The sequence below is a fragment of the Asterias rubens genome, chromosome 6, assembly GCF_902459465.1.
Source record: "Asterias rubens chromosome 6, eAstRub1.3, whole genome shotgun sequence".
NCBI lineage: Eukaryota > Metazoa > Echinodermata > Asteroidea > Forcipulatida > Asteriidae > Asterias > Asterias rubens.
The window spans coordinates 7759480-7771968 of record NC_047067.1 but is presented as its reverse complement, the minus strand read 5'-3'; the positions used below and the strand labels follow the sequence as shown (position 1 = coordinate 7771968).

At 41.3% G+C, this 12489-nt stretch overlaps 1 protein-coding gene across 1 annotated transcript in view; it reads left to right on the top strand.

Moving 5' to 3' along the window:
- LOC117291318 (titin-like) overlaps positions 1-12489 on the top strand; it is a 79311-nt gene that overhangs the window by 26922 nt on the left and 39900 nt on the right. Inside the window, exons 35-49 of the mRNA XM_033772958.1 lie at positions 135-444; positions 1249-1551; positions 1752-2333; positions 3169-3356; positions 4046-4160; positions 4856-5175; positions 5897-6164; positions 6783-7082; positions 7607-7897; positions 8096-8401; positions 8904-9206; positions 9855-10118; positions 10513-10797; positions 11283-11585; positions 12149-12454. Coding sequence (XP_033628849.1) covers positions 135-444; positions 1249-1551; positions 1752-2333; positions 3169-3356; positions 4046-4160; positions 4856-5175; positions 5897-6164; positions 6783-7082; positions 7607-7897; positions 8096-8401; positions 8904-9206; positions 9855-10118; positions 10513-10797; positions 11283-11585; positions 12149-12454 — 4444 coding nt within the window. The remainder of the gene's footprint in view (positions 1-134; positions 445-1248; positions 1552-1751; positions 2334-3168; positions 3357-4045; positions 4161-4855; positions 5176-5896; positions 6165-6782; positions 7083-7606; positions 7898-8095; positions 8402-8903; positions 9207-9854; positions 10119-10512; positions 10798-11282; positions 11586-12148; positions 12455-12489) is intronic.

The window sequence follows — 12489 nt, the reverse complement described above, 5'->3', positions numbered from 1 at the left end:
CTTAGGTTAAATTTTCAAAATATCTGATCAGTTTCAGACTTGAGACTTTAGACTTGACTGCTTTCTGATTAGAAAACTATCTAAGGACTTTGGTAAATAACAATATTTTCTTTGAATTTCACCCCACCTCAAAGGTTCTTGATCGTCCAGGCCCACCTCGCGGTCCAATAGAAACATGTGACATGGACAAGACCTGTATAACACTCTCCTGGAATCCGTCGTCGGAAGACGGAGGGAGCAGAATCACTCACTACGTCGTAGAGAAACGAGACACCAAGAGATCCTCCTGGGCTCGTGTGACACAACGCATCAGCGACACCACCTGCACGATCACCAATCTGATCGAGCGTACCGAGTATGCGTTCAGGATAATCGCTGTGAATAAGATCGGTGAGAGTGAGCCACTGGAAGGGACTGAGTCCATCTTGATCAAGAGTAAATATGGTGAGTCTGAAGCGTGTTTGTAAAGTAGATTGAGAGTAAAAATAGTGCAGATTAGACTTTCTGTTTATGGGAATTCCGCCGGGACTTCTACTTTCGCTTTAGTGGATCGAGGGGACTTCTCATTATTAACTTCACTACCGCGGAGTGAGTTCTTAATGGGCCATATTTTTGACCGCGTGATGGCGCTCTCAATCACTTCCGGGGGTATATTCATTCATACCCAAAACAGTTTTTAAAGATTGGAACACATTATAACCACAGACATCTAATCCATCACAGACAATAAGACTTTTAAAGGAGCCGTTATAATCCACCTCTAAAGCAAATTGAAACTACGGCGCAACAAAAGTGACAGAACGCCTATTAATTTGTGCAGGGCGAATCGCGTGTACCCCCGGAAGTGATCAACATACTATTTATAGCGCCCTCGCGCGGTCAAAAATAAGGGGCATTGGTCTCAACGTTTGGACTAGCCATGCTCTAGTCATGATTATGGCTGGCAAAGAGTTTTAATTGTAACTGAAATAAATTAAATGACTAATCTCAAATTTGAAGACAGAATTTTCTGTGACCTGACCTGTGCATTGTAGGAGTCATCAGTATAGATGCTGGCTCTGGGGCCAAATGTCCTTACAAAAATAGACAAATACAAACTTTTTCTGGCAACTTCATCAGTTGTGGCTGATTCCCTGCTTGATTTTTTTATAAAGCTTTTTAAGGTTGTTTGAACTTCTCTGCTCTATTTTGTTGTAGATGTCTCTACATACAATTAATGTTAACAACACATTCAAATCATTTTACCAGATGTTCCTGGACCACCTAGCACACCTCAGATCACTGACACAACATCAGACTCGGTCAGTCTCTCATGGCTACCGCCGTCATTCAATGGTGGCGCTGAAATAACAGGTTATGTCATCGAGAAGAAAGATCGCACCAGTGTCTACTGGAGCAAGGTGGCAGTAATCGGAGCGGATGAGACATCCTGCAGAGTGACTAGGCTCACCCGTGGAGGGGAGTACGAGTTCAGGATCGTTGCCGAGAACAGAATGGGTTTGGGAACTCCCAGCGAGCCAACTGTGAGAGTGAAGGCCCAGGAAGCATCGGGTGAGGGTTTTTTCTTTTTTCGAAAGGTCACTCAAAATACTCAAAATTTTCTTTTGAAAATAAAAGTAGAATACAGATAATTGTTTTTGTACCGATGATTCTTTTGAGACAAAAGTTCTTGAACTTAGTACACTGAGGCAGAAGTTGAAGTACAGGTAACACTTCATTATAATTTTCTCAATAATCTTTTTTAATTTCAGTCTTGCCCAAACTTGGAGAAATCACGGAGCCAATAACAGCAAAGGTTGGCACCACTATCAAAGCAGTTGTACCCTACACTGGCTTTCCCATCCCGAGGACAACTTGGACAAGAGAGGGCGCTTCTTTACCCTCGTCCCACCGGATGAAGGTTGAGACGAGCGACCGAGCCGTCACAATGATCATCAAGAACTGTGAGAGGTCCGACGCCGGTAACTACACCGTGGTAGTCAAAAACGACGCCGGAAGCGACTCCGCAAGCATTCAGATAAAGATCTTTGACAAACCTGGCCCGCCTCGTGGCCCCTTGGAGCAAACAGACGTGACAGAGAATGCCGTCACACTATCCTGGCGCCCGCCGCAGGAGGATGGAGGTAGCCGCATCTTTAATTACATCGTGGAGAAGCAGGGAGAGCTTGACTTCAAGTGGAAGCCTGTGACTGATAAGAACATCACTGATCTGACGTACAGAGTGACTGGACTGAAGGAATACAAGCGTTATCAGTTCAGGGTTACCGCGCAGAATCAGTTCGGTATCAGCGAACCTCTAGAGGGCCAGGATATCACACCAAAAGGGCAATATGGTGAGTTCATTTGAATAGGTCTACGAAATACCTTTGTAAAGCCCGGTTCGTACTTCCTGTAAATGCGAATGCGATACGAAAGTTGACGTCACACATTCGCAACAAATAATTCGCAGCAATTCAACTTTGCTCAACTCACTTGCGAATATCGCTGCGAAAGGAGGGTTGTGACGTCAAATTCGATTCGCATTCGCAGGAAGTATGAACCGGGCTTAAAGCTGTAACAAACTTTGTAAGTAGACTGTTTAAGAGTGGATTTGACAAAGAGTTAAGAGTAGTCTTATCTTGCATTGGGACGAGTTACTCGTCCTATTTTAGGACTAGCCTTAAGTTTTTAATGACTTTGAAAGAGTCCTATGACTAGTACTAAGGCTAGGAATATCTTTGTGAAATCGACCTCAAGTCTTACAGGTATTTAAATGCTGAGATCTATCGAAGTGTAATTTCCTTCACATATTGAAGCAATGGAACCCTAAGATTCCCAAATAATGTTTCAGTCTGTATGAGACTTGCGCTGTCTATACCGATTTGCATCATACAAAATCAACATCTGGCTAATTTGTCATTTCAACTTCAATTTGGTGAAAAAACAAAATGCCTCCATTTTCATGGTGCGTTTTCATGGCTGTCACCAATTACTATTTCTGTCTTTGGCCAGTGGTTAATCAATGGCAAATTCAACCCAAACAGTTATTGGTTACGACATCAAAAACGCACCCTATAACTAAGGTCTGTTTTCATTGCAGAATACATTTTATCTTCCTTTTCCTCATTCATTTCAATGTTGAATTGCTTTTGTCTGAAAGAGTTCTTTTATCCGTCTTCCCTCCCGCAGTTGTCCCGGATGCCCCCGATGCCCCAGATGTGTCGAACATTACCGTTGACTCAATGTCTCTATCATGGAGTCCTCCACTTCATGATGGCGGGGCACCGGTCAGTGGCTATGTTGTAGAAATGAGACAGACTACCAGTCCTCGATGGGTTAAAGCAACCCTCACACCTACTCCAGATACCACGTTTAAGGTGAGCTATCAACTCGTAATAATGTTTATTTATTAAAGGGTCTGGGTACTCTTTGTAGGACACAAAACACAACGTTCACAGATTGCATGAAACTCGACTCGTTTCAAGATATTGATGGTTGAAAGCTTCACTTAAAATATTACCTGCTGAGGTGCTGTAGTTTTTGAGAAATTAGTAAAACAAAAATAAATTTTACTGCAAGAAATCACTCTAATAATTGTTTGTTGTATTGTTAACTTGTTACTATTTAGAAAATCACCTTGGTATTAACTCTTTTAGTGCAAAGGTTGTACATATACGATCTATTTTTTTTATTCTGAAAGTGCAGTTATTGTATATTTACAATCTGTTGAATGAACTCAAAAAGTGTAATAAATCAAACCATTGACTCATATAAAATGTTATCACTAGAGGGCATTATTTCTCAAGAAATGCTTTTGACTTTGGGCAGCAAGACACATATTGTTTGGAGAGAAAGACTTAATAATTTTAATTTTATACACAATTTTGAACAAATTTATACAAGCTGAGCATTTTGGTTCAAAACACAAAAAAAGTGGGCACTGAAAGAGTTAACAAGAGTCTTGTTAAAGTTTAAAAGAAGTGGTAGCATTAGGTAGAACAATCACAACTGTTGACATACTCATATTTTTATTATTTTTAAAAGAATTTTATCATCATCTTTCCAGGTTGGAAGACTGCTGCGTGGGGCAGAGTATGAGTTCAGAGTCTCGGCAGTGAACCGGGCAGGAACTGGTAACCCCAGTGAGCCATCGCACAGTGCCATCGCTGAAAACCCACCAGGTAAGTTGAGAAACCTTTGTTGGTGGGTTTATTAAATAATCCAAATGACCCATTTCACCTGACGTCATCATCAGAAAAAATCTTGAATGTGCCCGTATATAGGCAACTTCACTGTACGTTTTTATATATAACTCTATGCTGTGCGTTATGCAGTGAAGTGCACATTTTAGGCGACGCGGCGTTAATACACGTAAACCTAACTGCCCACCAACATGTTGAGCGTGGCATCAGTCGCCGTGTGTGACGCGCGTGCAAGGGGTCAATAGGAACTTTGTGGTCACACCTATTCTCATGGATCATTCATTTGTTGAATATAAAAAAGGAACTTGTGAAGGAACAATTGTGGAGATATCTTTCACTGTAGCAAAAAAAAGGAACGGAATTTAATTTGATTTAATTGAAACGGTTTACTGGTAAAAACATTATGCAGCCATATGCCTAGTTAAGACAATTTTTAGAGATAAGAATATTTCAAAATGCATATATTTATTGAAATACATAAAATACAAAAATCAAGTATACAATAAACCATGATTGAATACGACAGACGTAGTGAACCAAAAGCTGACAAAAGATATAATCAACCAGAAACACTACAAAGAAAGGGGGAAAATGAGCTAAACCAGTAACAGTAATGCAACTCTGAGAAGTTGAACCAAATTTAATCAAACTTTTCATCACGCTTTCTCAAACAGTACCTCCCAAATTGGAATTGGATCTGAAGTATCAGCGAGTGATCACAGTGAGGGCTGGTACCTCCTTCCGTGTCGAGGTACCTTACAAAGGCACTCCAGTACCAACCATCAAATGGACACACAACACCAACGTCGTCGATAGATCCCTCAGGATCAGCATTGAGACCAATGAGTTTGGCTCCGTCCTGAATAACAGAAACTCTGAACGAGGAGACAGCGGTGGTTATGTCATCACAGCGACCAATAAATCGGGAGAAGCATCTGCGACGGTCACGGTCAAAGTCGTCGACAGGCCTTCCCCGCCTGAAGGACCTCTGCAGGTAAAGTGGTTCTAAAAACAACAAAATTATATTTATATAAACAGGATTTATAAAGCACCCAAACTTTGACGGTTATCAGTTGCTAGAAAGAGGAAAGCAGACTGAAGTTAAGGGAAAACCAGCTACAATGTAGGAAACAGGTTTTCTTAAGAGCCATTTTGAAAGACTAACAGTGTCTGAGGGAGTGAGTAGGCTAGTCTGTTAAGGGTAGTTGGCAATGCAAAAAATATGTACAAAATCAGTTCTGACAATCTTGTTAGTTTTTCTTTTAGAGTATCGGACAAACTATCTGAATGATAGCTTTTACTGTTCACAGTTCAGAAGTGGTAAAATAAAATAGATATCAGTTTAATAATGATAATAAAACAGCACTTATAAAGCACACAGTTTCTGACAAAAAACAGTATTCAAGGGCGCAGGTTTGCAAAGACAAATCTCCAAGATTTTACTTTCATGTAGTTGCTGAAGGTCTTACATTGTTGCAGCTTGATTTTGTAACATCCTTTCTATGAAAGGTCCATGAAGCCAAAAAGTATTTTGGTGCTACATGGTATGTATTGTACACCCAGGAAAGACAATTGTATTTTATTTCTAGTTGTATTTATTGTCCAAACCAACAGCGGACCAGCCGCCAATTACAGAAATTGGGAAATATAAAACTAATAAAACTATTTAAACTAATTGGGTGATACATCTCTATCTTCTCACTCACCTTCCCCAGGTTGTTCGTCTCGGCAGCAATGACGTCACGCTCTCCTGGAGCCCTCCCTCTGACGATGGAGGCAGCCAGATCATCGGTTACATCCTGGAGAAGCGCGAGACAAGCATGCGAGCATGGACCAAGGTGTCGGCCGCGTTGACAGAGACCATGCACAGGGTGTCTGGCCTGACGGAGGAGAGCGAGTACCAGTTCCGTGTTCGAGCTGAGAATAAATCTGGTGTCAGCGAACCTCTGGAAGGAGAGAAGGTTATTCCCAAAGGAGATTACGGTTAGTAGATAGATAGAAAGATAGATAGATACAACTTTATAATCCCTCACTGAGGAAACTAAACTGTCCTTGACAAAGAACTGTAGGCAACACAATACAAATGGTCAGTAACGATATAATACAACTTTTAGTAGTTGTAGTAATTGTTGTTTCGTCGAGAGGCCTGCCTTGAATAAATTTAAATTGGCCAAATCATGGAATGATCAATAGCACTAATACTAACAAATAGAAGATCATTATGGTGTCATCCATTACCTGGATCTAGGACAATTTGTAAAATTTCACTGAGGTACTCGTGTGGCGGTATGTTTACTCCAATGAACTACTGCAGTCTGCATGCAAGTGGTGAAAAGTTTGTCTGACCCCCTAGGTCATTATATGTAATATTTGTGTTTTATAGAGGGTCTGGCAGATGTTTTCAAAATTAGTATTTTTCAATGATTTTCTCTGAATTACCAATCATTTTCTTAATGAAGAACAGTTGCAGAATGAAAAAAGTTGACAAAGTGGAAAATGATTGGCAACAATTTTAAGTTTTATTCCAAATCAAATACGCTACTGTCTGAAATGACCAAAGAACATTTAACAATTTTTTTCCTTTGGGATTTCAAATTATAGAAGTTCCTGGCCAGCCCGGACCCCTGTCCGTGTCCAACATCCACGCCGATTCCGTCTCTCTCACCTGGTCCACTCCATCAAGCGATGGCGGTGCACCGATCATTGGCTACATCATTGAGAAGCGAGACAAATCTAGTACATGGAGTCGAGTCAATATGGCCCCCGTCACCGACACGACCTACAAGGTACCTAGGCTCATCCAGGGTACTGAGTATGAGTTCAGAGTGAGCGCCGTCAACAAGGCTGGGGTCGGAGAAGCTGCTGCGACACCAAGACCTGTATTGGTTGAACGCCCAGCAGGTATATGTCTCTTCATTGTAAACTTTGGCCTGATAATTCTACTCAGTTTGAATTGCTGGTCTTTACAGAAGACAATAAATGTCCATCTTGGATCATCCACAAGTACACATTATTATTCACATAAGTTTGATTCAGTTATTTTAAAAATTTCCTATAACCAGGATTGTATTGAAGTCTATACATCTTAGTTGATTAAAGGTATTCACATACATACATACATACATATAAGGCATATATAAAGCCCCACAAGAACGCAGCATGTTAAATTGGGTATTAAAACTGTTTGATACATTTCTTGAATGTGCATAACAAGTCAGATTCTCTGATTGATTTAGTGAGTGCATACCAGGTATGAGGAGGAAAATGAAAAAAGGTCTGCTTGATGCAGACATTTATGAGCAATTTCCTGACCAGTTTCAAAAGTCATGAGTTTACATTAACTTGTTGTAATGTAGCTCGACCCAAACCCTTGCTGTCTTAAACTTATCTCTTCTTCATTTCACATTTCAATCATCTGCCCCTAGCTGCCCCTAAACTTGAGCTTGGCAACATGTATCGAGACACTGTGACCATGCGTGCAGGGTCCATCCTGCATCTAGACATACCCTGCCGAGGCAAGCCCACACCCACCGTCACCTGGACCCGGGATGGGTCAGACTTGGTGACCGATGCCATGAGAGTCCGTACGACTACGTCCGACTTCAGCACCGGTCTGACCGTTAAGAATATCGAGAAGGGAGATGGAGGAGTGTATGTTGTAACGGCAACCAACAAAGCTGGCTCTGATAGTGCAACCATCAGAGTGTCTGTTCTTGGTAAGTGTTAACTCCTATGAAAAAATAACAAGCAGTTACTCCTCCAGAACGAAAACATATGACAGGGTTTGCCCTCATTTTTTTTAGTGACTAGCTAACGGAAATAGCTTACTTATTTGGGTTATTTACTTTTCGTTCGATGTTTTTTCTCTGTGTTTCGTTTTGTAAAACGGTCTCGCATTATTTTTTCCCAATCAGACAAGCCAAGCCCACCTGAGGGCCCCCTCAACATGAGCGACATCACCAAGGACTCTGTCACACTGTCCTGGCAACCACCCATCGACAACGGAGGCAGTCCCATCACCAACTACATCCTGGAGAAACGTGAGGCTGATCACCGCCTGACGTGGTCCCGTGTGTCGGGATCGGTCAGAGGCATCCGCTACACGGTGACTGGCTTGATAGATGGCAAGAGCTATATGTTCAGAGTCCGAGCAGAGAACAAGTACGGACAGAGTGAGCCGCTGGACAGCACTGATGCAGTGCTCGTTAAGAGTCCATTCGGTAAGCAAGGATAGAAAATTGTTAAACGGTTCTTGTAAATTGCAGTGTATAACTGCTTTAGAGCCTCCGATCTGGGTTGAAGTATTTTCTTTGACAGCGACCTTTCTCAATTCAAATCCTGAGCTTTACTTAAAATGATTGCTTGCTCTTATAGAGCACCTAGGATTACTTGGTTGCAGATTTTAGAAATTGGGATTGACCACGTCCCTGAGATGACGCATGTAAAAAATACTGTTAACTGTTTTGATTTAAAATAAAAAGAATAGTTTTTTATCAAGTGCTTATAAAAAGGAGACCAGAGCACTGTACAAAAACAGTACAGAAATTAAGATTTTTAGATTGAGACATTTCCTAAAAACGCAGCTGTGAAAAGTATTGTTCTACAGTTTAAGGGCAGCTATTGAAAAAGGTTTATCTCCAAGTTATTCTGAACTAGTTTGATTTTCGCTGTCAGTTTTTTATTAATTTTTTTAACCTTCTGTCCTACTCTTGTTCTTTTAAGATGTTCCTGAAGCACCAGGTACCCCTGAAGTCTCGGGCATCACAGATACCTCCATGACAATCTCCTGGAGACCTCCTCGCAGCGACGGAGGCTCAGAGATCACCGGCTACATCCTAGAGATGAAAGAGACCTCCGGCATCCGCTGGATGCGAGCCACCAGGAAGGTCCTGAAGGAGTCTAACTTCACAGTGAGCAGTCTCATCAAGGGTAGAGAGTATGAGTTCCAAGTAGCCGCTGAGAATGAAGCAGGCATCGGCCCCATGAGCAGACCCTCTACTTCTGCTGCTGCCAAGACCCCAATAGGTACTTGTTTTTGTTTCTGAAACAATTTATGGAAGGCTTCTAATTAGCTCTGATCATTGTAAAATATATTTACTAATATTTTGTACTGTTATTTGCTTGAAAATACTTCTCAAGTTGAATATAGAAGTGACAGACATGTATATCTGATACTTTATGTTTGGGCACTGATCATGGCAAAACACAAATTACTAATATTTTGTACCGTTATTTTCTTGAAAATACTTCTAAGTTGAAAATAGAGGTGAGGTATAACTTCTACCTTTGTTTGGTCAGTTAATATTTAGGATGAATTTCTACCTTTTGTTGGTCACTTTGAGCTAAAGACCCCTTGTAATGGCCGCCATCACTTGGGTACACAAACTGTGCATAACTCTTAGCTAATTGTAGGTCAGTATTCTGCACTGACTTCAGTGAGGTCGCAATATTTGGGGGCCTGTGATGTCATATGCAAGTGTCTATTTAGACTATAATTATTCATTTGAGCAGCACAACCCGCCTTTTCTCAGAGCCACCATTACTCATTATAGAGATTTTCACATGGTGTCACCATGAACCTTAGCGACTAAGTATTTTCCACCATGGATAGCCTTAAGTCTTATCTATATTAGGTCACTTTCAATACTGGATTTAAATTCTCTTTCTCAACAGAAATGGCTGAATTCACAGAGCCCTTAACGGACATCTCCTCCAAAGTGGGCAAGACAGTGACTCTAGAGTGCCGGATCTCCAATGCCAAGGCAGAGGTAAAATGGTTCATGAATGGAGTGCAGATCTTTGCCATTGACAGACACAGCATCATCAGGGAAGGTCAACGCAGAGCTCTGGTCATCCGAGATGTGGGACCCAGAGATATCGGGAAGTACTCCTGCCGATGCGGAGATACCTACACAGAAGCAATGGTCAAGGTCAAATGTAGGTGTCCCTCTCTTATTCTATAGAACTTATACACATAAGATTATACCGAATAAAAAGCTCTCCTTCTGTTGACTCTTTCAATTTTAACCTTAAATCGTTTCTCTTCCAAGAATACTATCAGTCGTAGCTCAAACATAAACTCTATCTAAAACTTTTTTTCTGAAGCGCGTAGAGGCTGGCCTGCAGTAGGCACTATACAAATATGTTATATTATTTTTGTAAGATCACTGGACTTGGGTTTCCTCCTAAAGAGGTTCAAAAGTCAAAGTGCCTTAGGATTGGGTGCTTTGGGCTTAAAAAAGCATTCAGATGAAATGAATACCGTTGGACAGATAGATGTTCTTGTTACTCAAACAAACCGTTTTTTTCTTTCTGTTTCAATCATCTGCAGCTGAACCCAAGATTGACCTGTCGGCCTTCAAGGATGTGATCACAGTGCGAGCCGGCAACCTCCTCCGCCTCTACGTACCCTTCACAGGATGCCCTACCCCGACCGCCGAGTGGTATCGTCACGACCGACGCATCAGTGAAGACACTCGTACCAAGATCGAGAAGCAGGAGACGAGGACGGAGTTGGTGATTAAGAGCACCATTCGATCGGACACTGGACAGTACTCACTGACCGTCAGTAACGAAGCCGGCAAGCACACCGCTAACATCCATGTCATCGTGGTCGGTAAGTGCAGGCATGATATTCTTCATACTTTAGTCTGATTTGTTTGTCTTTTGGAAAAATCAGAAAAATTGCATTAAAACAGCCTGAAAAATGTATTTAACCGTACACCATATGAACAAAGAATCAAATGTCATTCCTGTAAGTGTCACTTAATCAAATATAATTCCTGTAAGTGTCACTTTTTAGAAGAGGGTCAACTCAAACACCATCAAGTTTAAAAAAAACAAAAAAATTGTTTTTAGACCTTGCTTCCTTGGTAAGAGCTTTTGAAAGGTTAACAATTATTGTCTGCCTAAATGAATTGGCTCTGCTATGAAAACAAGTCTATCAAACTTGGTAGTCTATCAGATACAATTATGAAATCTCTGCACTTTGCTTATCATCAATTATTGAATGGTAAACACAATGAAAATAGGGAAATATCCTGTAGCTGCTGATGAAGCAGCTTTTTCAACTTGTTATTATTCACACCGTTCAATTTCCAGATGTTCCCGGCCCACCCACTGGACCTCTTGAGATCTCTGACATCGGTCGCTTCTCAGTCAACCTCTCCTGGTCACCGCCAAAGGAAGATGGTGGCTCCAAGATTGAATACTACACCATTGAAAAACGGGAGAAGGGACGCAAGCTGTGGATGGTTGTCACTACATACGCTACGTCAACATCCTACAGTGTGGAAGGACTGAGTGAGAACATGGAGTATGAGTTCCGAGTCAGTGCTGAGAACATCAACGGTGTTGGAAGCCCTCTGGAAGGGAAAGAAGCAGTCATTTGCAAGAGCCTATATTGTGAGTCTTAGAGTCCGTAATCAAAGACTTAAGTTTTATAAGTACAAGAATAATAGTAATAATAATACAAATTGAGACTTATAATGTGCCATGTCTGTCACAAAGTTACAATCCTGGCGCAGAAAACCCTAACTCAGCTGACTTCTGGAAACTATATACAAAATAGACAGAAGGTGAAACAACTTCTTAAAATAGATGGGTTTGGAGTTCATACTTGATTGTCAAAGTATTTTTTTTTTCATTTGGTGCAAGCATAAAACTTACAGGCAACTGTTTCTCCTTATCTTTATTGAAGTGCTCCCGTCTTTAACACAATTGTCTCTTTAGTGTTAACCAACTAAATCAAATTTCACAAACTTTACACTGTCTGCATATTGTTTCTGCAGTTTTTTGCTCAAACTTCTTATCCAAACTCTATAATCTGGTAGTAATTTTGAGTCCTCTTTTATAACAATAAAAATAACATAACTGAAAGAAATCTCAACACACTTATCTTTTGAGCACATTTCAGTCTAAGCCCAGTTATCATTACGTATTTTTTAACCTTCATCCATTCACTGCAGCCGTTCCGAGTGCCCCAGGTAAACCCGAAGTCCATAACATCTTCCGGGATCACATGACCCTGACGTGGACGGAGCCGCAGCATAACGGCGGCCGGCCAATCACAGGCTACATCATCGAGAAACGTGAGAACTTCGGACTGCTATGGACGCGAGACAACAAGGAACCGGTGACGGATACAACCTACTCAATAAAGGGACTGATTGAAGGGTACCAGTATGAGTTCCGAGTGATTGCTCAGAACCAGATCGGGTTGGGCAAGCCAAGTGAACCCACTCATCCACCTAGGGTCGCCAAGGATCCTGCCAGTAAGTTTGAGAATAATCTTGTCACATTCCACTCA